This window comes from Mesitornis unicolor, unplaced genomic scaffold, assembly GCF_000695765.1.
Source record: "Mesitornis unicolor isolate BGI_N332 unplaced genomic scaffold, ASM69576v1 Scaffold53617, whole genome shotgun sequence".
Classification (NCBI taxonomy): domain Eukaryota; kingdom Metazoa; phylum Chordata; class Aves; order Mesitornithiformes; family Mesitornithidae; genus Mesitornis; species Mesitornis unicolor.
The window spans coordinates 1-27,529 of NW_010198104.1; the positions used below are offsets into that span (position 1 = coordinate 1).

At 38.6% G+C, this 27,529-nt stretch overlaps 1 protein-coding gene across 1 annotated transcript; it reads right to left on the minus strand.

Moving 5' to 3' along the window:
• Nucleotides 1-162: 162 nt before the first annotated feature.
• Nucleotides 163-27,529, minus strand: SLC2A9 (solute carrier family 2 (facilitated glucose transporter), member 9; the record flags this gene model as incomplete). Its single annotated transcript, XM_010189024.1, has 5 exons — nt 163-350; nt 8,426-8,558; nt 20,109-20,254; nt 21,626-21,750; nt 27,369-27,529. Coding segments are annotated over 5 exons (753 nt in total), but the record flags the coding sequence as incomplete, so codon positions are not given.

A 27,529-nucleotide genomic window follows, 5' to 3' on the forward strand; every position in this document is an offset into this window, starting at 1 on the left:
ATAAGCAATTAAAGCTTTTGAACTATGACAAAACTATTACTAATAAGAAAAAGCCAAAAAGTAAAGTCATAGGGGTTGCTGAATGGCACAGCACAAATCTTGTATTAAAAAGAAAGAAAGAAGCACTCTGGGAGATGTCATGGCCTGAAGAAGGACACTTACAGCATTTAGCCCACAGAGCTGATAGCAGCCCATGGTGACAACCACGGTAATGATCTGCCATCGCACGGCATGGGTTCTCAGGAGCTGAAGTATCGACACTAACTTGGTGTTTCTCTGGACTCGAGACTCTGCCAAAACTTCTTCTACTTCATGAGACACGTCGGCTTTCCCAAGGAAGGTCTGAAATGCTACAAAGAGAGGACATGTACTTTAGGCCAGATACTTTGCACTATGTGCATTGTTAACAGACTTGTTTCATAGAAATGGAAATGTGTGCCACATACAGGACAAACACATAGGCTACAATTTAGTTAGTCTTCTGCCAACATCATTCTGCTCTGGGTATGATCCGGCTCATCCCTGCAATTGGTCTCAGAAACTGCAACAAGAATATAAATTATTTGGCACCCTAACAGATCTTTCTGTATATTAATTCATACATAATATAGCCTAAGGTCCAGTGCAGAGTCAAAGCCCTGTGCAATCTGAAAGAAGAGTTGAATGGCAAAGAAGTTCTGAACATTATTTGACTTCGCTACTTTTGCAGTCTAGTAATACAGCAGACTTCTTTGCTGGAGATAGATTGGATAGAGAAGTATTAAGATGTAAAAATGTATGTGGGTCTGGTAAACCGAGAAAAGGCAGACATTCGAAAGGAACAGCTATTACTCTACATATTACCTCTCGTTTTTTCTAGTATGTAGACAACAATTCACTTTGTCAAGTTGATTAATATTAGAAAGAATTACCCAGAACAGTTCAAGACTTTCTGTTTGTCAACTCTGGAGACATAGGAGCGAATTTACTTGGCAAATGTAAGTAAACAACCAACCTCACCTCCCCAGAAAAAAACAAACCATTTAGTATTATATTATACTGCACATCAACGACTTACTGATATATCCTTCCACTGTGATTAATAAAAGATTTCCATCTCACGTCTCCTCCAAGAGGTACTACAAACAGGTACCTCCTAATGGAGGTGGCGTATCTCCACCAACCTTGTTTCACAGATACCGCATATGCTGATGATACTTCTGTCACAATCTTACGAACACACCCCAGGGGTTGGTTTTTTAAGAGATACTTAAAATGCTCCTTATCTTGGAATGACTGCAGAGACACAATTGCATTACACATAGCCCTGCAACAAGGCTTTGTGACCCAGCAGGATGTTAACTCTAAATACAATCCTTTACACAGCAGGTCACTTAAAATTGTTATTTTTATTAAGTGATTAAGTTGACTTAGTTCTCCTAAGAGCCAAAACAATTTTTCTCTTATCCATAACTTTGGATAGTACTGTCTACAAATAAACGACCTCTATGCTTTTCAGTAAGTATACATTCTTTTGGAGCACAGAAAGGACTTGGATGGTCAAGCAAGCCAGAGACACTGACTAGACATGGTTAAAATGCCCAGACTCCATTTATGTTTTGAAGATCCAAAATTCTAACTTTACTCACTAGGTGAAAAGGCCAAGTAGTGTCATGTCAGTGCTGTGAGGGATGGGTCACACAAATGAACCAGTGGCCTCCCCAGGGCAATCTTCTCTGTCCCTTTGGCGAATGTGCAATGCTGTGCACTCTGCCTGGCTCCTAGTCGAGCAGCATGAGGAACTAACTCATGCTCTGGGCCAAGATCTTCAGAGGCAGTTAGAACTTCTATTGCATTTTAATGGGACCCATATGACTGCTTAACAAGAAGAATTATTTTTTTAAAGGGTGAACAATGACCACCTCTGGGTGTTGAGTCAATTCATAACACTCATTTATTCTGATATCCAGTTTCTCTCTTGGGAGAGGAGAGGTCAGAATTTTTAAATTCCTCAGAAACAGCATAAGATTTATCTTTTCACACAGGCCGCACAGTCAGAAATGATTTAACAAATTTGGACCAGAACCCAAAATTTAAGCTGCTGAGTTTTGTCCTTGTGCCACTGCCCATTTATTATTAAATGGCATGCTAAATGCTTGTTAAAATGAGTGTGAAGTGTTTACAGACACCAACAAGAAATGTAAAATTAGAATAATGTGTGCCTATGTATGTTAAAGTCATTGTCTCATACCTAAATTACACTTTCCTCAGTATTAGTAGAGCACTGATAAAGAAAAATTCAGATAAAATGAGAACAAACAGACATATATCACCAAATTCTTCTCTGAAAAGATTCTCTCAGATTTTTAAGCATCTGGTTTATCAGTGTGAATTAGGTCAGTGCACAATTTTCTTTATTTTTCCTGTCCTTAGAATTCTTGGCATTACTGTAGGGCACACAAGTCAAAAATATAGGTGCAGTCAAGTAAAAAGAAAGCGATCTGTCTTTTCTGCACAAGGGAGCTTGCTATATTTCTAGAGGGACCAGGAAGTGAAAAAACTGCAAATACCAAAATTACCAAGTATAAGACAAGAAAAATACAGATACCTGCTTTCTTTTTCTTCCCTTCCTGGTATTAGAACCAGAGATATAAATGCCACTAGGAAACCTTGACGGATACTTAAAATTAGCAACAAGTCAAGAAATACTAAGAAAATGCTATGCTATATATGCATAGTTTTGAGTAGACAACACTCAGTCTTCTTGGAAAAACATGTTTTCCTGCTACTCAACACATCTTCAGTTTTCTTCCATTAACAGTTTTTCAGTACCGTAAGAATCAGAATGTTATACATAAATAATGTGGAAATAAATACTACATTAGCAGGGAGATGGGAAAACTCAAAGGTCTTTCTATGTGTGATATTCAACTCATTTTACATTTTAAACCCCTGCATTATTGGCACTGAGAAGCACAGCAGTCGTTCCTCTCCCCCCTGCAATGACTCATTTCCCTCTGCGACTGGCTGCTTCTCTCCATAGTGAAGGCTTGTTTTTGTGCCACACTGACAACCATCTAAGGAGTTACACTTCTGGCAAATTTTAGGCCTTTCCCAGATTTCTTTTTCAATTCCCTTGGATTAGAAGGTCCTAGGTGCTCAGCTTTCAAAAGCTGGTACAGTGCCTTTATAAACAGCAAAAGAAGTGCATGTTCCAGTCAAGGGGAAAGGAGATAGGAAACCCTTCCATTTACACCACTGGCTTTTATGCATCTCAGCTAAGTGAAGGTGAAACATGTGAAAGCAGTTCAATGGTCTGAACAAAATCAGTTGGTGCTGTCTTTAAAACCAATCAGGTCTTTAAATTAACTGAAGATGGACACTCAAGAACTCATCTACGGGGAGAATTACTAATTTTTTTTCCACTGCTGTAATTCCAGGACTGTGCAAAGTAATCCAGCTGTTATCATAAAGACTGAATTAGCATATAAATTTGAGAAGGCATTTTAAAGGATCAAAATGCGATTGTGTGGTTTACAGAATAGAGCCAGCCCCAGGCACAAGGAGTCAGAAAAAGAGAGAAGTGGTCACAGGTAGTAGTTTGGGCAATAGGGCTTATGCCTTTAAATCTGTGAGTTATCATCCAGTTCGGGATTACATCTTTACAAAATAAGCCTGTTCAGATTCACTTGAATCTAGCCAAGATGTACAGGTAAAAGAAAGTATCCACATGCGACCCTAAAATAACACAAGAATTGGTAAATCAAGTTGTATCAGAGGGTCCAGTGAACCAAGTGTTCTCTGTGAAAGATAGGAAGTTTAAGAAAAACTTAAAACCAAACAGACACACCACAATCACTCCAGCTTTTGTCAGCCAGCAGCCATCTGAGATGGAGCCTGTACCATAATGCAGCAAGTGCAGTAGTCATGGCTGTTTCTTCATTTCCAATAAGCATAATTCATAAAGCTTAGAGACATACAAAAAACATAGATAAGCAAAAATAAATAATTTATGTCCTCATTGTCAGTCATAACAATTTCATTTAAATCACTGGATTTGCAGCAATTTGATCCTGCTGTAACTTTGGCTTTAATATCTCTCATGTCCATATGGGGCCCATGAGGGGTTTTGTAAAAAATTAGCTACCTAGTTTTTAAAATCAGAGAAGGCCTCGCTTTTTTATCACGTCAAAAGGTATCAACTCTAATCCATCTTTCTAAGGATTTAAATCTACACATCTCATTATACCTGGTGTAATGCTTCTTTCATAACCACAGGAGTTTTAATGTATGACTGAACATACTAGATGAACAGATTTTGTACATCACCAACAGATGTTACTGTGACACTTTATCTAAGTTACTTGACCCTTAAGACATAACAATATTCTTGTTCTCTGGCAAGCTGGGATGCCAGCTGAATTATTGATTTACATGACCTGCTACTGTCACTGCATCGAAAATGCAGGTTTTCTCCTTGTAACAGTATTCTTCAAGAGTCATGTCAACTCTCCAACAGAAAGTGTCTATAACCAATGTTGTCTGTCATAAAAATGTTTCATTTTATCACAGTACTTCTACTGGTTTTATTTCTATTTCATCATTGCCACAGTGACAGATCAGGGATCCACTTGGCATGCAATTAATACACGACTAAAGTCAAATTCCTGTCTTACTGTCCTTGAGCTTCAATAGTAAACTGCTTGATGTAATTCTAGCAGCAGGTTTTTATTTTTCTTCCTGTTTCTTTCCCTGTTACCCTTCACACCCACTGCTCTCTATCAACTCAACAATGATCTCCTTCCAAAGTCCTTCTCCTCAACCATTTAAATACCCACTTTTCCTCTACTATCTGGTGAGAATTATGAAGAAGGATCACATCAGTCAAATGCCAGGCATTTTTCTCTCTTCTGTTCTTAGCAAAAGAAGAGAATGTCAATTATGGGACCTGGGAGGGGAGCTGGGATGGTTCTACCCTCTTCCCATTACCAGACTTTCAGCTTCCTGAGAAAAGCAGCTTTACAGACTATGCTGTAAGTCCAGTCAACCGTTCTCCCCCTGCAACACATAAACCACTTCCCTCACATTCAGCAGTGAGACGGGAGACAGCTCAGCTCCTGGTGGTCTCAGGGAGTCAGATACAGGATGGTGACCTCCAGGAAGTCAGCCACAGTGTCTGTATGGCTGATCAGCCAGACATCGGCTCTGCCACCCACAGCACGCACCGTTGGCACTGCTGGACAGGGGAAAGCAGGGAACCAGGCAGATCCCTGTTAGTGGGGCTCAGGAGACATCACTCATCTGAGGTCTCTCTGCTCCTGTGCTCATGGAGTAGCTTCTCTCATGGTGGTGTGGTTTACGTTCACACATGTTGTCCACCTGCTCTAACCTCATCCCTTCTCTTTTTTCATCACTTACACAACACATTTTGGTCCTTCTCCTGGCTTTTAGTCTCATTTGCCACTTAAAGGCATCATGCTTTTTTACACCTCTGCCAAAAAAAGAGAATGAGGCCACTTGTATTTTGGTCTGGTTATGTCCTGAGGACAGAAGGGGCAGAAGAAAGCAGGAGCAGAACTTTGAGGAAACTCAGTGGCCTACATTATCCCACTGCATTTGTACTGCTCTAAAACAATTAGGAAGATTAATGTTGTCATCTCCATTTTAGAAGCTTTGACATACATGTACATTTCAGAGTATTTTAAAAGACTAATGTAGTCATCTGCCTTAAATACAGCAGACCTTTTACAAATAACAGTTTTATATTTCTCCAACAAGATATAATCCACAGTGAAATGTATATTTGCACGAATAGCCTTGATCTGTCAGCAGAAAGAAAAAGGATTTAGTCAGAAGACAGACCTGCACATTTCTGATATTAATATGCAGATTTAACCTAAGAGGCAAATAATTCAAAAGCATTACTGTAGTCATTAGTAAAATGGAGAATACTGCATTGTCATTATATGGCTTACGAGCAGTAGGGTTCTTTAATAACCCACAAACTACCCAGGTTTCCCCAATACTCAGGCTTTTCCTCCCCTATTTCTGCAGATAATGCGGACATCCAGATCATCTTACCTGGTTGTTGGTTCAGAGCTACTAACCCTTCTATTTTGTGAATTCCCCTCCCCACATGCTTTTGTTATTCCACTGCATTACTCCAGAAAAGCTGTCTCATGCCTAATCTGGATTTCTCTGCATGCTCTGGGGTTGTGAGGAGGGCTCTCAACTCTCCATGCTGGTCTAACATCACAGGTGTCCCCTGCCCAGTCATTCCATGAATCAATCATCCAAAATGATGCCCAAGAATCATCATTACCTATTTTGCACCTGATATCCTACAGGCAACTTTGCCTGTGCAATCAGGTGGCCAATTCTGGAAGCGCGGCTGCTTGATAGGCAAGGAGCAGAAGGCAACTCACTACCCTATGGACTTTTGCAAAGCTCTGCCTAGAATCATTGGTCCCTACCTGCTTCGAAAGCTCTGTAGACTACACTCAAAATTAGTTCCTCTCTGCACTACAACATAACTCAGTATTATTTTTTTCTTTTAGAACTATTCAAGTCCAAAAGCCTCTATTGATAAGCTGTTACATTGAAAAGTTTTTGTATCACTTTTTTTTCTCAGAGTATCTAAATTTATTATTTTTAAAGTGGCTCACAAAAGCCACCTTCTCATAATCAGCAAGCCAAATGCTAAAGCTCCTTTCCCTTCAACTACCAAATAAAGTGTGGGTAACTTTGCTCTCCTGAAGTCTTCTACTCTAAAATCCACCTCCAGTGCTTCTAGAATAGCTTTCAAATAATTTTCAGAACACATACGCTAAAAACATTCCAGACTGCAGTTGGCCCATTACCAGCAACAGTAAATGGTGTGAATTTCAAGGCAGGTGGTGTTGCTTTACTGCCATTTCTTTATGATTTTTTAAACTCTACCTATGAGAGGCCCAGCTTCACTGTCAGTGCTGAGGTCTCCAGGTATTGCGGCAGGATTTCCAATAGGTCCCTATAACAAGTGTGACACTATGCAATAGCATTGCAGACGCAGACTCTTTGTCAGCCATAGCTCTATAAATACATCTACAGTCTTATCAGGTAGAAATGAGCCAGTTCAAACTTGGCACCTCAAGGCCTTTCTTCCCAGCCCAGTCGTGGTGCTGCAGAAGTTACAGCCCAAGAGCCAGCCCCAGCTGCTCATGGCTGCATCCCTGCTGGGTGCTCTGACCGTGGCTGGCAGGCAAAGCCCTTCCCTTCACAGTCCCCGGGAAAGCTGTTCTCTGCCTCAACAAACCTCTGCTAACTCTGTAAAGCTAAAGAACTCTCCCCAAAGCCTTGTTGCTTTTGCACTTTTTTTTTTAAACACTGAACTGTATCTCTGAATGCTCCAAGGCTCCAACATTCACAGAATTCTCCAACACCAAACTGAGACAACATGGAAGTCTCTTCATTAGTGTGCCATTTCTAGTTCAGAGTGCTCATTAGAACAAAAGAGGCCAGTTTTTCATTTCATAGTGGAAGAAATAGTATAGAGTGATTTGCATTATTTCATGCTAAAAGATTATTAAGTTTAAGTTTCAGGGGCTGATTCACACTTTGCAAATAGTTTTGCAAGCAGCTACTTAGTGACTGAAAATGTCAAGGGTTATAGTCAGTTGAAGTTTTTAGGAATAATATTTAAAGCGCAGTTATGTTCTGCAAACATTTTTGTATTACAGACTCCTTTCTTCTTTTTACACTCCAATTTTTAACATGTATTTATAATAAGCAAAACCAAATTTTCAACATTGTCTCAGCTATAACATACTGGAACTTACAAGTGACTGCAGTAATTTTACAGAAGCAGAGTATACAGCAGCTGTGATCACACAACCAAATTCTTTTATACATAGAACCTAAAGTAAGAACAAATTATTCTCGTCTATGTCTGTGAAACTGAAGTAAGCTATATGGAAGCACTGAAAATATTCAGTTAAATAGGTGTATGAGGTTTTTATTACATCTACAAAGGTTACCGAGTTACAGAAGCAGAGTCACTAACACAGTGACTACTGAACAAAACCCAGCAACAGAATCAGTATTTTTGTCAGCCAAACTCCAAAGACCGTAGATAAGGAACAGTCATGAAGACTGAAGTTACCTCTCACTCCCAAAAAAACCTTGCATATAGTAGCCGACCCACAACAGCTGGATGATTTGGTTAGGTTTGTATCACCATGCATAATGCCACATAGGTTAGTTTGTTGGAGAATTTAATTTATTAAAAAAAAAAATCAAAGCAACAGTTATATTTACACACACAAAGACAAACAAAAAAGTGAGGGAAAAATAATTGCCAAGAAAATTTCTCCCATTGGAATATTCTGCTTTTACTGTGGTATCAGAATTACTTTCCAGTCTGCATCCCTACCATAAACATCCTTTGCTGCAAGAAAGTAACACATACCTTTTTCTGCCAAGCTTGTGTTATGTTTCTCAAGCAGAAGGTAACGAGGACTTTCAGGAAGAAAAGGCAGAATCACAACTTGTATCAATGAAGGAACTATGATTGCTCCAAATAAGTACGGCCACCGAGATTCCTGCAAAGCAATGCAAACATAAGTCAGTAATACTCTCCAATAGTGATACTAGGAAGAAAAACAGCTTTGATGGGAAATGCTGTAACTTTTCATCATTCAACATATTGTGTCAGTGAGCAGAGTGATGTCTTCTGCCTGAGCTTCATAAGCAGTTTGAACACTTCCCCCTCAGATCACCTTACTCAAGGGTCAAGTAAGACAGAATTCAAACCATCACCTGACTGAGTGGAAAGAGAGAGGCAGGGAAGCTGGAAAACAGCAATACGTAACAGGTTTTTCCTTTCCCTCAGCAACAACTATACATGTAAAAATACAATATATACTCAAATATATATTCTACAAGTCCCTGCTTACAGTGGTATCACTCATTAGCTTTAACAAACCGTATGACATTATTCTCATATAGTTACGTATACCTGCGTGCTGTCTCTTAGTCTAATTTAATTGATCCAAAAAAACCCCAGTCCAATTTGGCTCATTCCTCTAATTGTCACAGTATGGGTAAAATCCTGGTAACATTTCAGCTAATCTGCAGTACAGCACAATTTTGTGGTTCTCCTGCAGTGACCATTCAGCATTTCATAGCTGCTGGGAATGAACCAAACTGGGCTGAGGTATCACCACAAGTCTCTTCTACTTGGAAAAACACATTTGTCTCACAGGTACAACTAACACACAGCTGGTCAATTTTCATTTCCATTCAGAAAAGAAGAAATATACAGTTTAACACAATTAGAGTGAAGTACAGATATCTGGCTAAGTGTAGTGAGGTTATCTTCATTAATGTTTTTCTTTTGCAATCATTGATTCTCTCTCTTAAGCTGGTTTCACTTATCCTCCCACCTAAAATAACAAAGAGAATAGCTCAAGTTGGAAGTGACCCATAAGGATCATCAAGTCCAACTCCTTGCTCCTCACAGGACTACTTAAAACTAAACCATAGAACTAAAAGCATCATCCAGATGCTCCTTGAACTCCAACATGTTTGGTGCTGTGACCACTTCCCTAGAAGCCTGTTCCAGTGACTGACCACTCTCTCAGTGAATCACAGGACCTTAAAGACTCTTTTGGTTCTATGGCAGTGTAACTAAGGATAATAACTTTGCCCACTCTGAATTAGCAAACTAAGCTCAGATGTTCAAATGAAACACTGACAGTCCTGTTCTCAAGTCCATGAAACATAAAGTACTTTTTCTATTGCCTTTCAAGAGATCTGCTGGAAGTCTTCAACAAGGACACAAGATCTATCTGCAGCATCCCCATCAACACAAAACACCAATGACCCCTCTCTGGCAAGTCTTCACTATAGAAGCCAGGCAGTTTTAACTTGCCAGAGCCCCACCATGGTGTAGGTGAAGAGCACAGGGTGCTGCACTATCCAGCACCTATATATAGCACCACTATATGACTTTAGTCAACTACTAGCAGATTTCAGATACAACCTGACTTTGATAATTTTCTTTAAAAGTCAACTGGAACAAAGTTGTCAACACTCTCAAACATTCATTATTTAAAACCAGCTACAGAGGGTGATCGGAGTAAAGTCCTTTCAGGAAAAGGCTGGGAAATGCAGTAAAGAGAGCTCATCCAGCTTTCTCAGCTTCCTTCTCAGGACTGGGTACTTTCAAGTAGCTGATGGAGAAATGTGGCAGCAGTATTCTGCAAAATGGCCCTCGATCTGTCCATGTTCTTAGGATACCTTCTGTTTCAACTGAATACCAAGATGAAATTTTTTCATAGCTTTCTCGAAGCTCAGCATTCATCTATTTAATTAAATGCTTTCTAATTTGAGACATGGTTCTTAATTGAAAAGCCTGCTGAGACTTCAGTAGCCTACTGTTCAGGCATCACGTCTAGCACATTTTCAAAAGCTTGGCTAGATCAAAGACAGATTGTGCTGCATCCTGGCTGACTGAGCTCTAAGAGGCACCGGGGGTTTGGATCCTGTCCCTCCATCAGAATGAATCCACCCATTCAGAGACCACGTTTCCCTAAACAGAGCTGGATCCATTTTCTTCCAATATCATTTTCCACAGTCAAATCAAAAGTCAGAACCCCCCAAGCTACTTTCTGTTCATAGCTTTTATTTTACTTTCTTCCACTTTAGCAATGGAATTGCTAAAACACAACGTACTGCATGGTACAGGACGTAATCCAAGCCCTGAATCTGAACTGGTCCTGAGATAACTTAACTCCTAGGCAGAAAAGGTGGAGTATCTCCTAATGAAACTCCTAACGAAAACCTGCACTTTAAGGTTGTTTTGGGGTTGTTTTTTTTCTTTTAATCTGTGGATGGGAAAACAACTTGAGAAAGTATTTTTTTTCAAGCAATTTAAAGCTCAAGTTTATCAGTCTTCCTTAGAGTCTCCATTACCACGAGGACTTCAAGATCTTATTTCTTCATTCTGAATTTTATTTTTTTTTCAAATGTAGTTGAGTGGAGAACTTCACCTAATACAGAAGAACCAAGAGTGGTTAACAATCTATTTATAAACAAATGAGTCTTAGTCTTATTTTTAAAAATTAGAAAATTACACTCAGTTTAAGACTTCAAGATCAGTTAATAAATCACATTAAAACATCTCTTTGTAAAGAATACCTTAAGAAAACAGGCAGTACAACTGATCAGTTTTAGTCTATGTCTGTCTAGAATCAGACATTTCTTCCATACAAAGTCACTAAAATTTTCATTGTTTTACTTATTCTCTACCATTATTTCCCATCACATAAATACACTTGCTATGTTCTGTATCAAAAAGTTTGTAGGGTGTTAGAATATTTTACAGTACTTCTAGATAAGAATCTTACTTTTGATCAGCACATTATATATCTTGTAGGTTTCTTCCACAATGCCAAGGACACTTTTCAAAGAAAATAAAAAGTTTCTCCTGAATAATGTTGTTATTAACATTTTGCCAACCTATGGACACTTACTTGGAATAAGGTTTCACCCCTTTCAAAGTCTCCCAGTTGGTCACGTTTCTCTCAAATAACTCTTCTGCAAGTGTTATTTTGAAAAAGCTATGAGTCTGAACTTCTGAACTTACCCTTCACAATAAGTAACAGACACTGACAGTATAATAAAAAGCCCTCTATTTTCACCACATAAGACACCGAGACTCCTTTATTACCTCTATGAAGGATTTCTGCTTTACTTTTTATTATGCTAACTTTTAAAACTTTAAAGAAAAACAATCATAAATCCGCTCCCACTTGCCATTGTTGGCATGAGTTGATTAGTAAGTCACTGAAGCCAATGGAAACTTCATCCATTTCAAAAGTTTTTGGATGCCATGTATTCAATGCTATAGAGCATGAGTTCTACTTGGTTTTCTCTTAATTTACATTATTCATAGTCAAACTTCATCTCACTATAGAAAAATAAATAGGAGGACTAAAATGAGTTTAAAAGGTCCACACATTTGTTGGTCTCAAAGTATAAAATATAAATTGCTGAGAATCAAGCTGAATTAGACCCTATGAAGGGAATTAAAGGATGCTGGTAAAAGAGGAATAGGACAGGATATAAGCTGGGACAATACTCAGAAGCCATAATAAGGTAAACGCAGAAGACAGCATAGGCATGACTTAGAAGACACATTAACACTTTGCCTCAGTTGTCATCCGTAAGGAGAGGCACACAGACACTACTGAGAGAAATGAAAACAACCACATCCCATTTTATCTCAAGAAAAACTCAAAAGAGCATTAAATATTTTAATTACAGGGGACCTGACTCATCACCTGCTCAGAACTGGTACAAATAATATGTCAAGATGGCAGGATTTTAATTTTAAACTGTCACATTATGGATATTTGCTTAGGCTGGAGCATGAAAAACCCAGCTTTGATGTACTTGCAAAAGACAGTTAAATAGTAGAGCGAGTCTGACAAACACAGACTCATTCAAAGGTTGATATAATAAAGTGCAAAGCTGCAAAAATCCAAGGTGGAGGGGGTAAAAAAGGAAACAGATAAAGCACGACATGGACTTATCAACTGCAAATTAGACAAGATTGAATCATACCAGAATACAGCAATGCAAATGTTACCATGTCAGAGAGTGATCAGCTAAAATGCAGAAAATGGAACTTACTGTATCAATTAAAAGGTGGAAAAGAAACTGGCACGGGGAAATGTCAATAGGCACTGCTGACAGCTGACCAGTCAGTCATATTAAGTTCAATGACCTATTTAAGCTTGGTTACATTTAATAGTTTCACTAATTAGGAAGATTTTGACAAAATTTGAAGACACTTTCAACAAAGAAAAGGCTAAGAATATGCACATATATATAAGTATTTAAAAGGGAGAACTGAATCACCGACAGGGTCATAAAACAGAGGTGGGAATAAGTGCTGTACTGCCCTGTACATGAGCACTCATTTTTGGAAAGACTTACTGAGACCAATTAAGTATTCCAGTATGAGATGTATGACAAGATAAAAAAGACTGAGTAAGGAAACACACGACTGCCACAGGCTCTATTCTCTCTCTTCAAATAATTTATTTATTTAAAAAGTGTAGTGTTGACATGCATCCCACTTCCCATTCCCAACTATCAACCACTACACTGCAGGCCAGCTCCTTGTTTTCTCCCTGCTCTGAGTTTGGGTTTCTCTGTTGTGGAGACCCCCATGTCCAGCTGAGCATTCCTGACCTCAACTGTCCCAGGGTATGCTTCCCACATCCCTGTCTCCCATCCATTCCAGAGCCCTGGGGAAATTACTGCACCCCAAATGCAAGCCCCAAATGCCTGCCCGTAGAAAGCAGCCCACACAAGGCACTGCCCAGAGGACTCCAGTCTTGCTTTGCAACCCAGGATAACAGTCATGCTGTCTCATGGAGCTATCAAGGGCTCATTTAGCTTTACTGCTTGAAACTGGTAGGAGATGGTATCAAGATAAATACTCCTTTTTCTCACTCTGCGCAGGATGAACTGTGATCTCTCAGTGAATTGGTCTATTTACCACCCACCATTCCAAAATTCTTTAAATATTAATTCTGGAGTTAATTCCTTGCGGGGTGGGGTTACGACGTGTTTACTACAGCACTGAACATTTCACACACAGCAACGATTTTTTTGCACAATACCTTTTTCATGTACAATTACATATTTTACCCATTTTATATGTGGGGAGCAAAAGGACAAAAGCCTCTTGCATCCAATGCAAGATACTAAAAATGTCCACCAGCTAGTGATTTGGCAGTATCTTCTTTCTCATGTTCCTATAAGCAGGAACACATTTAAAACTTTAGTTTGGCAAAATATAATCACACACACAGGCAAAAGGTTTTACATTTAGTATAATTTCTAAACATCTGGGAGAATCTTGTCTCAGCTCCCACTGCAGCCCCAGAAGGATGCAGGTCTCTGGAGCTTTCTGTGTCACATCTGCCAGTCCCATAGGGTACCCTAAGGTACCTGAGGGCATCAAAATGATACTATATGCTTAAGTTCAACCAACTGAATCTTATCTTCTTTAGTAGAGACTAGGCACGAAAACTTGTCAGGAATATTCCATTTGTCACACATACAAAAAATCACACCCCCGCTCAGGACAGATTGAGTAAATTTACTTGGGTGTGCAAAGCTGAGAAAGCTGCACATGAGCAGCATTTCTCTATTAATCCGTTACTGTGCCACCTAAAACACTCCTCAAGGTAAAGGACAACCTTGCTGGCTTGGGGACAAGGACTGAAAAAGCACTGAGATGGAACTAATCTTTTAGCATTAGAACTGTCTTTTCTTCCTTGAGTCAAGGGTATGGCACAGTGGCGACAATTCTGAGGCAGCTGAGAAATGAGCTGTATCTCAGGCTTCAGACCAGCCACTTGCATAACGTGCAGGACAACCACCTTCCTCTTACCTTCCTCATGCCACTCCAAATACGGCTCTACAACCTCCTCTGACTGCAGAGGAAGACATTAACCTCCCTAACAGCTGCATCCCTGCTGGATATAATTTTCTCTTTGCATGGCCATTCCTGCAACCCATTTCTGTCAAAATATATTTTAATAAGAGAGTTATGAATTGCTTACCTTCTCACAGAGGCAACCCAGAGAATATGTGTATTTCATCTCTGCTCTGCACCCACATGGATATTTATTTTTATGTGCCTACTACTGATATAGCTCTGACAATAACAAGTGCTCAAGTCTCAGTGTCTTCCCAGGTATTAAACAACACAGAAAGTTTCTAGACTTAAGGCAGTACAACACTAATCTGAAAGTCACAGAAGTGGGAAGGAAGTTTTTGTTACTGAATAAACCATCTTTGGATCAGGACTTAAAACAGCCTTGAAAGCAGTTGGTGTCCAAATCCCATGACCTTCTGTTCATTAAATTACATTTTAGATCATGTTGTACATATGGAGGGGGAGATGTTACAAGTATCTGTTACAAGTTCCCAAGATGCTTTTTGGTCCAACGTTTCATTGGAGTAGCAACTAGCTTTTTACTGAACACTTAAATGGCATAATTTGTCTTCATTGCTTATTCATTTCTGAGAAAAGTAAAAATTTCTGAGAAAAGCAATGGTAAATGGTGAGCTTTCAAATGGGATTATTATTAGCAGTCAGCATACATACTTGAGCGTCTTCAGAAAGAAATATTAGAGGTATGTTAGAGGTACACAAAATTTCTGACTAAATTTCCTTTAAGCTATGCATGTACACTCAGATTAACTTCCATAAATAATAAAATATGAAACAGTAAATGTCAATAATTGAAGAGGATAAGTTTCAGTTCCTGAAACACGAGCACATAGTATCATTTTGATGCCCTAGGGTTCCTCAGATGTCCCTGTGGGACTGGCAGATGTGACACACACAACTTCAGAGACCTGCATCCTCCTGGGGCTGCAGCATGAGGTGAAGCAAAATGCTTCAAGGCACCTAGAAATTACATTAGATAGAATTCTTTTCTGTGTGATTATATTTTGCCAAACTGAAGTTATAAGGGCTAGACTAAGGAATATCAAGGTTAAGGAAAAAAAAATCTCGAAGCACATTTGTTGTTTTAAAAACAACTGAAACAGTTGAATATTTAATCTTAAAACTTTTTTAGACAAGCGGTTTAGAAACTGATTTTCAAAAGCAAACTAAAACCCACAAGTCTAGAAAATATACCCTACTACTCAATATGATGACTGCATGCTACCCTATGATGCTTGACCAATTTGCCACAGCATTAATATCCAAATTGTAAAGGACAAATTTACATATTAGGACATGAACTTGCAATAATGGGTGATTTTACAAAGGACAATGGAAATCAGAACTGAAATGTTAATCATGAAGCACACTGGGAAGGAAGTGACAGGTCAAATCATTTTAGATTTATTGCTTAGTAACAGATTTGTAAAAACTACCAGATACCCAAGCACTAAGGAGACAGGCAAACCTAAAAGGTTTACTTGATCACGAACGTCCAAAGCAGAGTCCACCTCACAGAGGATAAGCTGAGGTTCACAGACAGGTACTGCCTGTTAATAGGTCAACTACAATAAGTGTAAAAGTTCACTTTCTTAAGTCTGATGAAGAAGCAAAAAGTCAAACTGTAAACGTCTAGACAATAAAAACAAATGCTCTATCTAAGGTAGTTACATGTGTTAACTATGTTTCAGTGGATCAGGAGAAAGCAGTCTTACAAATCATAAGCAACTGCTCTCAACTTCCAACCTGCTATTTTGAAGTCTTTCTTTACTTCAGACCTGTCAAAGGACATCTTTTCACAAAAGCTTGTCTACTGCTTTTCCAACTGACCTAATTAAAAAGAGTACTGCTACATAGAAATATTGTCTTCTCAAGAGTAAGCTGGGCACTGTTTCAGTAGTCTATGAGAAAGCAGTCCTAATCGATGATAAAGTTTCATCCAAGTATTAGATGCTCTGCCATTAAGTCTGTTTCCCACAGGATGTTCTCCTTCCCATATGCAAAACTGCAACATTATATTATTACATATGGCAAATCAGCCATGTGTTGTTCCTAAAACTTCAGGAATTGAAGTCTCACAGCACAACTTTAATGGACTGAAACTCATTTACAAATATGAAGACTCACAGATGATTTTCCATGTGTTGCTTAATGAGTTCTGTACAGAAGAAGGATGAATAAATACTGTTGTGTCTGTCTGGTGGAACCAATAAAATGTTGATTTATAATCTCCAGTAAATACATCATCTCAGCTGGTCCACAATAGATACAAACAAAATACCTCATTTAATATCTCCGTTACAAATATATCAACACCCACGACATCCCACCAACAGGGCAAGTGTTACAGAGCAGACCTTATCTTCCCATGGGTGCTACTGAGCTATGAATATGCAACAACCCAGAGGGTCCTGGCAGCGTTTCTGTGCCCTTGTCACCACCACCAAGGCTGTGCATCTCCAGCCCAGTGGCTGCACAGCAGCTTCCCTTGGCTGCATCAACTATTGGGTGAGGTGAACTCCAAGCCCCTCATCAGCAACTCACAGCTTGTAATTAAGCGCAAGTGCCCTGATAAATGACACGGAAATGGCTTCAGCAATAAGAAAGTCTGTGCCTTATGCGTCACTGTGAAGAGATGAAGGAAATTTCCCACTACTAGATAAAAAAGGGAAGCCAGTGAATACTTTAAAAAGGATTCCCATCTCCAAATCACTACCTGAAGCAATTCTAAAATTGGCATGTCTGGTACCAGATTCGAGGAAGTGCAGTAGATTTCCATCCAGATATTCATGATCAATCCAGGCTCAGAAAGGCATACAAACATCTGCTGAAATCGGTGATTATCTGAATAAATGCTGAAAGGTTTTCTTGTTCTGGGTTTCTGTGCTTTTCCTTTTTGTTGTTGGTGGTGGATTTTTTAAAAAAGACTGTATTGATAAGTTCCTTTCTTTGTAAGGGTGTTTTTCTGAGCTATTCTAAGTAGATACCATGCCATTACGGATTTAAGCAGCCAGTTACAAGCACCAATGTATCTCCTTCTAAGTTTTAAAACACTGTTCTGGGAAGGCTCTAGCCTTCAAGTCAGAGTTTTGCATTTTACTACAAGAATATAAAGAAGCTTTTCTTCTGTGCTTTTAGAAACACCATATGAGCTCAGCAGTCAGAGGAATGGCAGGGACCAGGGTAACCTGGAGTCCCCTTTTGCAAGTCTATCTCAATTGCAGAGCATTTACAGGAGTACTTTAAACCACCTCCTCAAACTCTTGCTCCAAACTTAAGAGACTGACGATGGGAAAAAAATAAGTTGGAGACCAGAACCGATGAGACAAATTCCTAGTTTATTTTCACCAAGTCCTACACTAATTTTTGCTTTTAAGCTTTTACTGAAAACTATCATTTTCTATACTACAATAGGCTCCACAAAAAAGCATGTTGCTAAGGATATAAACTGTCCCACTGAAATTAACAGGACTGCTCAGGTATTTGGGCATGCAAATATAAGCTGATAATCTAGATAAAGACAGTGTGCCATGTAAAGACAAATCCTGAGTCTTCTCTGATGTACTTTGGTTTGCATTACTTTGCAGCACGGGATTACCCATAAGAGTTGTTAAGCCCTAACTCAGCCTTTTCGCCTCAAAAAGCCACTTCCCATCTCTGGTCATTGCTGCTCCCTTCTCCTGATATTGCTTGATTATACCCTTTTTAAAGAAGGATGACCAAAACTACCCAGAGCATTCAAGAGATGGACACATCAGGAATTTTACTGTTTTTCTATCTGCTCTACTTCCCCCACCCCACCCCGCCACCCCCAGAAACACCTACCATAGCATTAGGGATTATTCAGAAAGTGTTGCCCTAGTAAGTCTCAGGATGCAAGCAAAGCAAGGTTATTCAGATGACACACTATCTACTATGAAACAGTGCAATACAGATAGACAAGCTTCTGGGTACACAACCCAGAAACATTGAGGTGTATAAAACAGGGCTTCCAAAGTAAACAAAAGCTATTTTTCCACTGGCCTACCTATGGCAAATTGCTGTTCTGGTCAGAGAAGCAGCTGGAGCAAGGTAGCCGCTGGGGGCAACTCCAGGGGAAACAACTACAGCTCAGTAAAGCCTTACACACCACGGGAAGGGAGGTCAAAGCAGAAGTCAGAGAAAAGATGCAACAGGCAACAATTCCAGTTTTATCTGTCCTGAACTAATTCTACAGATAAAGTATATTCTTACATAAATTAATGGCTGTCTTTAATGGTGTAATATTAATTAACTGCATAATAAAGCAGAATCACAGCTTCTACAATTTGAGAGTGGAAAGGAAGAAGAGAAAAAAAAGAGCAAGAGTGAGCTGAAATCAAGGAATAAGTATCTCCTATCCAAAATATCCCACAGACAAAATGGGGAAATAAGAATTTTCATGACATCACATCTTTTAAAGTGTATGCATGTTTCAAAAAGAAAAAAATTAAAAATCTCCTACATAAGAGCTGACATATACTCTGAGCAGTCAAATCAGCCTCTTAACATTTAAAACACTCATTTGTAACAGACTGGCTTTAAAAGCAAGAGAAGGGACATCTGTAGAAGTCACACAATGACAGTCAGTGAAAACCATTTTAAGCTTTTTCATAAAATCTGTTGCTTTGGCAAGGGGGGGGGTAATCTGCCCTTCAATAAAGGCTAAGTTGAATCAAATCATTTGCCTTCAGGAGAGCTGAAGAGGATAAGTGAGTCCAAGGATAAAGGGACAGAATTGGAGAGCTGGTCAAGCAAAAATAAAAGTGTCAGGGAGGATGGTATCGCATATTTACAAAGAACTTGAATTTGGATAGACATGGGAGGACAAGAGCTCCTCACTTTTCAACTGTTTACTACTTTTGCTGACTGTCAGAAGGAATTTTTGGTTCAGGTTTCATTGTGAAAGGATTGCTGCAGACATTTCCTCCATACTGCTTTGAAGATTCATCTCTGGATGAAAAGTATTTCCAAGTACCAGCCTGAATAATGCTCGACTTCATTTATTCATAGTAATGATGACATCCAGTGGCCACCAAGTTAATCTCAGCCTACAACAGCAAGATAACCTCTTGTATCAGAATAGATAATCTCTTTCCATAAAGGTATATATTAACTCTGTTCTTGCACAAGTCTAAAGTTAGAGTACATTATTACAAGGAACACTATAATCATTGTGCAAGTATCTTCCTATTCAGGTCCTTACATAAACTCTAATCAAGTCTTTTTCAGTTATAACTCACTTTTAAAAATTATAAATAAATGAAAAATGCAAAAGACTCTTAAGCACTTTCATGGTACACAAAGAAACTGGGAATCAGCAAAAATAAATATACACCAAGAAAACAGGAGTGGGAAAACCTGCATATGCACCCACACAAGCCACTCAAGCTGTTAAAACTGCTTGCCACTACTACCAAATTCAGTCACATGCATGCTTTTCAAAGACACGGAAGAAACCACTTTTCAAAGTGCTTCAAAACGAAAAACAATGTTTTTGCTTTCCACTTTTATAAGGAACTCAGTCAAAATCTGAAAATACAACACTTTAAGCATGCTTGTGCTCTTTTAGAGAAAACATCTGTTAAATACTTACTTGCCCAAATATTTCTGGTAGCCCCAAAACTTGACCAGTGAAAACACCAATACAGATGAAAATCGCTGTGACCTGACCCAATGAACCACGAATTTCCTTAGGAGATATTTCACTCAAATACATGGGAAGGGCACTCAGAGAAATGCCTACAAAGGAAGGAAAAAAAACACGTATTGCATCAAATAGCCTTTGCATCATGTCAGGTAGGAAACAAATGTCTCCTGAAAGGAGTCTGAGTGCTAATCTGCTCATGAGAGCGGCACAAAAACCACACAATGAACAAAATCATATCTATCCATGGATAATATGAATTATCTTCTCTAACGTCTAATTACTCTTGCACCACTTAATAACCATGAGATTGATTATCTGTTACAGATCTTCAGTGATATGCGTAGGCTGCTATTTGATGAGTAGCACCAAAGGTTACTCAGAGATGAGAATCACTAGGAGAACAGAATTTACGTTTTAAATTTGTTCACTCCAAAGCAAGCAAAATCACATTAGCACTGGTACTGGTAACGAACAAAAACCCAAAGGCATCAGGCAGAGAAAGCAGTCACTGTCAGATGAAGTATTTTTACTTTAAAGAGCATTAGCAGATGTTCCTCTCAATACAAGCTTGCAGCTGCAAAGAACTCTTAATAGCAGGCATAAAATAAGGGTGAGAATGCTGCTCAAAGCCAGGAGAAAACAAATGCATAACCCTGGCTAGTGCAATGGCAACTTACAATGCTTCAGAAGTTTGGTTGTTTAGTGGTAATCTGAGACAAAAAATAACATTCAGCATCAAAATTACCCTTGAATTTCACATTGCAAGTGACAGACACATCCACTTTCAAAGAACTGGATAGTTTGTGCTAGGAAGGTGGCTTAGCAATGCAAAGGTCAAAGCATACTCCATTGTTTAGTGTCAGGTAATTACACTGAAAGGATAAAAACATCTTAAGTCATCCAGTCTGTCTCCACTTTAGGTATATAATTCTCACCATCTATCAATCTGTGAAGTCACTGAGAACCTCACTGCTAGCTGCAAGACTACTCTGGTGCAGCAGCGCCTCCATGATTCACTTTTAAACTGGGAAGTCTATGTTGCTAGGAGTGAATGATGACACACAAAACCTTCCACTTAATCCTACTGGCATGAGCATGGGATCCAAGATCTTCTTAACACAGAGCAGCAAGCAGCTTTAATAAATAGCCTACACTCTCCTAGCCAAAGCTTTTTCATGGCATGAACACTGATACATTCTACAGGGGCTGGAGGAGGAAAGGGGTAAGAACAACCAGGGTAGACGGCAGTGGCTAGCATCCATCTTGGTGTCTTCTCCAAACATCAGATCCTCTGACCCTTATTCTGGTGGTTTGCTCTAGTGCGATGAGTCCCTGGCTAGTCCTGGCTCCCATGGCTAGTTCCTGAAATGCCTTTTTAATGTAAAGAAAACTAACTGGAGGAGAGGAGAAAGATTATGCACAGCGCAAGCCTTTCAGGTACATACAGCATGGTAAAAGCTTACCTGCATCAACACCCATTATAATGCGGCCCAGTATCAGCATTTCAAATGACCCTGCCAACAAGGAGAGGGCCATCAACAACGCAGCTGTCACTGCAAACACATTATTGAGGAGCAACGTACATTTCCTAAAAGGAAAAGATATTTTACATAGATACCAGCATCATGACAGTTAAAGCCAGTCATATCCAAAGTACACTAGGCTACTATTCTTAAATACCCATAAAAAAAACCCAAAAGTGCCTAACAAACACTGCCTCTTACGTATTGCATAGAGTTCCAAAATACAACACTATACCCAAATGGATACAGTTTCAAACCTACGTCACAACTTTAAAATAAAACATATCACAGTTAACTAAAGAGATGTACTTCAAAGGCACGGCAATTAGCCATCCTACGCATCCTAAGAACCCAAGTGCCATGCCCAAGACTCTACATATGAATATAAACAAGCATACTCTGAGTAAATGTATGTATGCAGGAACCAGAGAATATACTTCAGATTGCAATAAGCTGATATAACTATATGCATTTTTAATGCTTTTTACCGTTTTGACAACTGCTGATATATTTATGTCATTATAATTCATCCTTAAACCCATGATATTAAAAACATACATTGAGGAAAATTACTTACTACTTGTAGACTTAGGAAAAACACTTGGGTTCTCAAGAGTGATAAAAACCAACCTCTTTGCAAAAATTGTTGAAATTAACCAAAATATGGAACTTGGAGAATTTCTGCTATCTTATACACATTTCTCCACAAATATGAATTTAAGTGGCTTTTTGCTAAACCAAAGCCTGCAGGCGAATGGCTGGAGAAGCCACTATCATCAGGTTCAGCCTTGAAAGTGATACCTGCTGCAGATATGATGGCCTCTCCACAGCACATCACAACGAGATAGCTGCTTTGCACTGCTTATGATCTAACACAAGACAACACACCATAATTTTCACAATTATGTGGCAAGAGAATGATCATATCCTACGTTTTCCATCTGTGAGTCACCTCACTTAGTTATACGTGGTAAAGCATGAAGCTTTGTCTTTACCAATCACATAATTAAGCAGTCTTGTTTTGGCTCTAGAGATACAACTTAATACTGAAGCCTTCAATCCCACTCACGACAACATATGAAGGAAACAACAAATTTGAAAACAAATTTACGTGGAGATAAACATCACTGATGATGTGAATTATGAGGATTCTATTAACTTTGACAGTAAATGGCACAGGCTGAAAATATACTGATTTTATTAAAAAACGGAAGTAGTATTAAATTTGTAAGTATTCTCAATGGATATTCAATTTCTATATATTGTAATTTCCATGCAAAAGAACAGCAGTGACCAGAAAGGCTGTCTACCCTTTTCTTTTCCAAAGCAGGTAACAAACTAACCCAGAGATCCTCATTCTTCTCAGGTTCAACATGTAGGTACCAACTAGAAATTTCCCACCATTGAACCAGTCATCCAACTTGTTACGACAGATCAATAAATTTTTGATAGGAAACATTTTTAACAGTTGTATTTGTACACAGTTTTCCTGCTTTCTAGTGTTTTTTGAACATTGTTTGAATGAAGAACATTGAAGACCAAACAATGACATACAGCTCATTTAAAGTATGTTTATACAACATAACTGTCAAGAGTGATGACTTTAGAATTTGGAAAAGATTTTCAAATGCATATAATCAGAGAGGGCTGAAGTGATATAAATAATATCAGAAATAGATTCAAAATATTCAATATACATATAAGTGCTATACATTTATCAAAAGTTATTACTTTCTTCTTCAATTTAAATAAAACCTACAAAATATTATCTTTTTAGTAAAAGTTGGCCAGGAACTCCTTATTCTATGCAGCAAATGATAGAAATGTGCAGCCTAACTAGCCCAGGTTAAAGAAAAGGATTTTGTCTTTGCCAGATTGAAAAAAAATGAAAACAAGGAAGTAATACACTGTTTAGAGAGTTACTCTTAAAGCATGTAAATTTTTGGTAGTGAAAACACTGTGCTGGATGTCCATGACAAGGATTTATTTCCCAATACCTGATCAGCAATTAAATACTTATGCTAATTGGCAATAAATTAAGTTAAATTCCTCAAGTTGAGTCTGTTTTGCCCGTGACAGTAATTGGAGTTTTCCTTTTCTTTAGTCTGACCCATGTTCAAACTCGCTCCTGTTCTTCCTGTTTCTCCCCAGTCCTTCCATCCCACATAGGAGTGACAAGCAGCTGGCTGGATGCTTGGCTGCCACCTGGGGCCAAGCCACCACAAACATAAACAGTGGGAACAACTTCTCAACATAGCTCCTAAGAAAAAAATACATCGAAGCCCTCCAAACTACCTATGCTGTCTAAGTTTACTTCCAGTCAGGTCATAATGTATTCAAAAAGGCTACAATCATAAAAACCCCTATGCTTTCCTGGTCATGTAAATCAAAATAGTATTGCCTTAGCAACAAGGCATAGTAGAAAGAAACAAATCAAAAAAAGCCAACAAACCACTGCTTATATAGCTCTAATAAAGATACCACACTTTATAAAGCACTGCAGAAGACACTCTCCCTTGGGAAAGTCCAACCAATCTTGTCAGATCATTGTGCTAACCACACTCAGAAAGCATAAGCATGTAAACTTCAACACTAAGCCACCATAAGAACAAACACACAATGATGAGTTCGTCAGCCTAATCATTTCTCTCACATCCCAAATCTCAAACTCATCAAGCAACTGTCCAAATGGTACATGAAACCTATTGAAATACATACACCATACCCTGTTCTCACATAGCACATTTCATTTTCTAGTCTTGCTGAAGGTTATAGAACACACCAATATCTCTTTTTTTGTAACAGGGTAAACAGAGGAGTAGAGGACTCAACCTAAAGCTAATGTGCAAAACAGTGCCAGGCCTCGGAAAGGGAACCTGGACTCCAGTTCCATGATTTTCCTACAGCTATTGCACTAAAAACAGTAGACTGGCATTCATTTACACATGAAGATCTCTGTTCCTTCCATTAAATAATTCAAGATTTTCTCCAGCCAAAAGAAATAAAGCATTTATGCATTCCAAAAGGAAGATGCTTTCAAAAAACTTGTGATTAAGCACAGAGCATTTGTCACAAGCAGAGCAGCTACATCCTAAGCCTAATGGTAAGTCTTGCAATTTAGTACCAAAACTGGTTGTCTCTAAGAATGGCTTCCTGTTCTGTTGCAGGAATGTCACTTCCAACCCTGTACCCAGTCTGAAACAGTACTAAAAGAAGAGCCATTTGCTCAATAGAAATCAGTTTCTATAACTATCCCAGCTGAGACAGACAGTTCACCCAACAGCTGGACACAAACAGAGCTAAGCGTTAAAGATTTTTTCTTCCTCTTTCCTTTTTATTTAGTTTGGATATTGAAAACATTTGAGAATCTCTTTCTCAGAACTGTCCTTGGCTTTTGGCAAAATCTCATATGATTAATCTCTTGTAATTTCAAAAGTATAGTAAGGAAACTAGGTGTTTAAATAACAAGCTGTGTGTTCTTTAAACTAGGTGTTTAAATAAAAGCCAGTAACAGATTGAATACTGGATCATCATTTCAGCTACAGTAGATGACATCTGAGTAACAAAGCAGTAGATTGCTAAAATAATCCAGACAAATTCCCTTAATTGCTTCATACTCAAACCAGCTCACTGTGCTAGAAGGAAGGCCCTGTCTCTCTCCTGCAAACCTCCTCCACTGCCTCCTTAGCAGTGGGTAAGCAGTCCCCTGAGCATATCCCTCTGGGCAGTCAGGATATGCAACAGCAGCTGCTCTTTGGCAGAAGAGAATTTAAATTACAAAGTATCAAAGCCACATCTGAACATGGGATTTATGCTTATGTGGATGAAGGCTGTCTAACAAAATTACTCTATATCTTCTAAAGTGAGTACGGCCTAGGAATCTGGTAATTTGGAAATCACGTTATTAACCGTACAGCAGCATGATTCAAGAGTGCTCTTTTTGAAGTAATACATTATTTCTGACTAATGTTTTTGATCTCCTTTAGTTCATTATTCTGCGTCAGTGTAAGTGGAGCTCCACTTCATCATATATACAACCCTCCAACCTACACTTAAACAATTTAACAGCGAAGTATATTATTGTTCTGCCAACATTTCATAATGTGCTCCTCAATTACCGTACCGATAAGCCAGTCTGGTTTCCTGGACCAGACAACACACTGCAGTGTGAACAGCAAACTCAAGACCCCCACTGATGAGCAGCCTCTACCTAGTGTCCCTGAGAGACGCAATCCCTTCCCATCACTAATCAAGTACTCGTACACCGTATCTACGAGGGCTGTTTTCATGGTTTAACAGGGATAAACATAATAAACAGGGGCAGGGCCTGCAAGATCAAAGTGCTATTTATATGGCTGAGGTCAGCCACCACTTTGACAAACTTGTACACAAAGTCATTCTACTCTTCACTAAAAATTCAAGACTTCTATGAATGCATTTTTTAACTTCATTTTTTAATAAAGTAGAGAAGACTCAGAAACAATTTCAGGAATTAATCAGTCTGAGTCAGGGATAGTTTAAAATATTTAAGAAGCGTATAAAAGTCGAATTGATGATTTGGCAGAAGAAATTGCAAAACTAAGAAAAAAAAAGAGAATGTCACTATGAAAAATATTTAAGAATTGAAAAGCAAATGGTGAAGTGAAGGGACAGAATAGGTTAATGAAGAATGCATAACAGATTTACAGACCAGAGAATACTGACCTGCTATAAGCATGAAATGGAAGAACCTGAAACCATACTCTTTGAGGTGAAAAATGGGATGTGGAAGAGTTGGGATAATGACAAACAGGCCTTGACGCTTCTTACAGTGATGGAAATAGTCAAAATGTGGAACAAGGATGTAAGAACAGTGGAGGTGGATGCTTATATTTAAGCTGTTGTGATGACTTTTTCCAGTGATTTAACTGATAAAAAATTATTAAATTAATTTACAATTAATGAAAAGCCAGACAAGCAGTTAAGATGAATGTTTTAATGGTTCATTTTCATGCCTTTCTAAATATAAGTAAATTACAAATCACTTTTAAAGTTCTCTTTAGAAGACTGTATGAAACAAAAATTTTGCAGAAATATGTAATTAGCACCTCCACCAAAAATGCAAACACACATCAGCACAAACTTGGTCAAATATTGCATGGTTAAGAACAGGGAAGGCATCCCCAAACTTGGGGATGACCAGGCACAAATTTCACCTTAGTTCAGCTCTTCAAACTGTATTTTAAGTTCACACAAGGAAGGAAAAATAAAAGAGCAAATTTTTATTGCCATAAGACAACAAATGTTGTTGAGAAAAAAATGAGATATTGTTAGCTTTTTTTGTGTACAGTAAGATACTCAGCAGACTCATGAAACAAGAATCTGTCAATCCTTTGTGAAATCTTCCCTGATTTATAGTATTTTCTTTTTGCACTCTTGACAATTCAACCTCCTTGACATCTCAACCCACTGCTCATTCAGAGCAAATGGCTTCTGCAACTCAAATGATGCACAGTAAGGCCAGAGAGAAAGGAACTGATTTTACCTGGAAATTTGGAGCTCTCAGAAATGAGCTTTTATAATTTGAAGATGATTAAATTTGCATTCTAGTGAAGAGGGTTTTTTAGAAAGATAAAGGTGAAGCCTTCTAGAGAGACTCAGTGAGAAACTACTTTAGAAACTAGAAGTTTTCCAAAACACTTACCGTCCAAAGAACTTCACAATTGGAGTAACAATAATGGCACCCACAAGGCCACCAATGGCAAAAATAGAAACAGTAATGGACCAGAGGAGAGTCAGTGTGTTTTCATCCACCGAGAAGCCGTATCTTCTCTCCCAAGTTTCATTGTAGAACTTCTTGATATA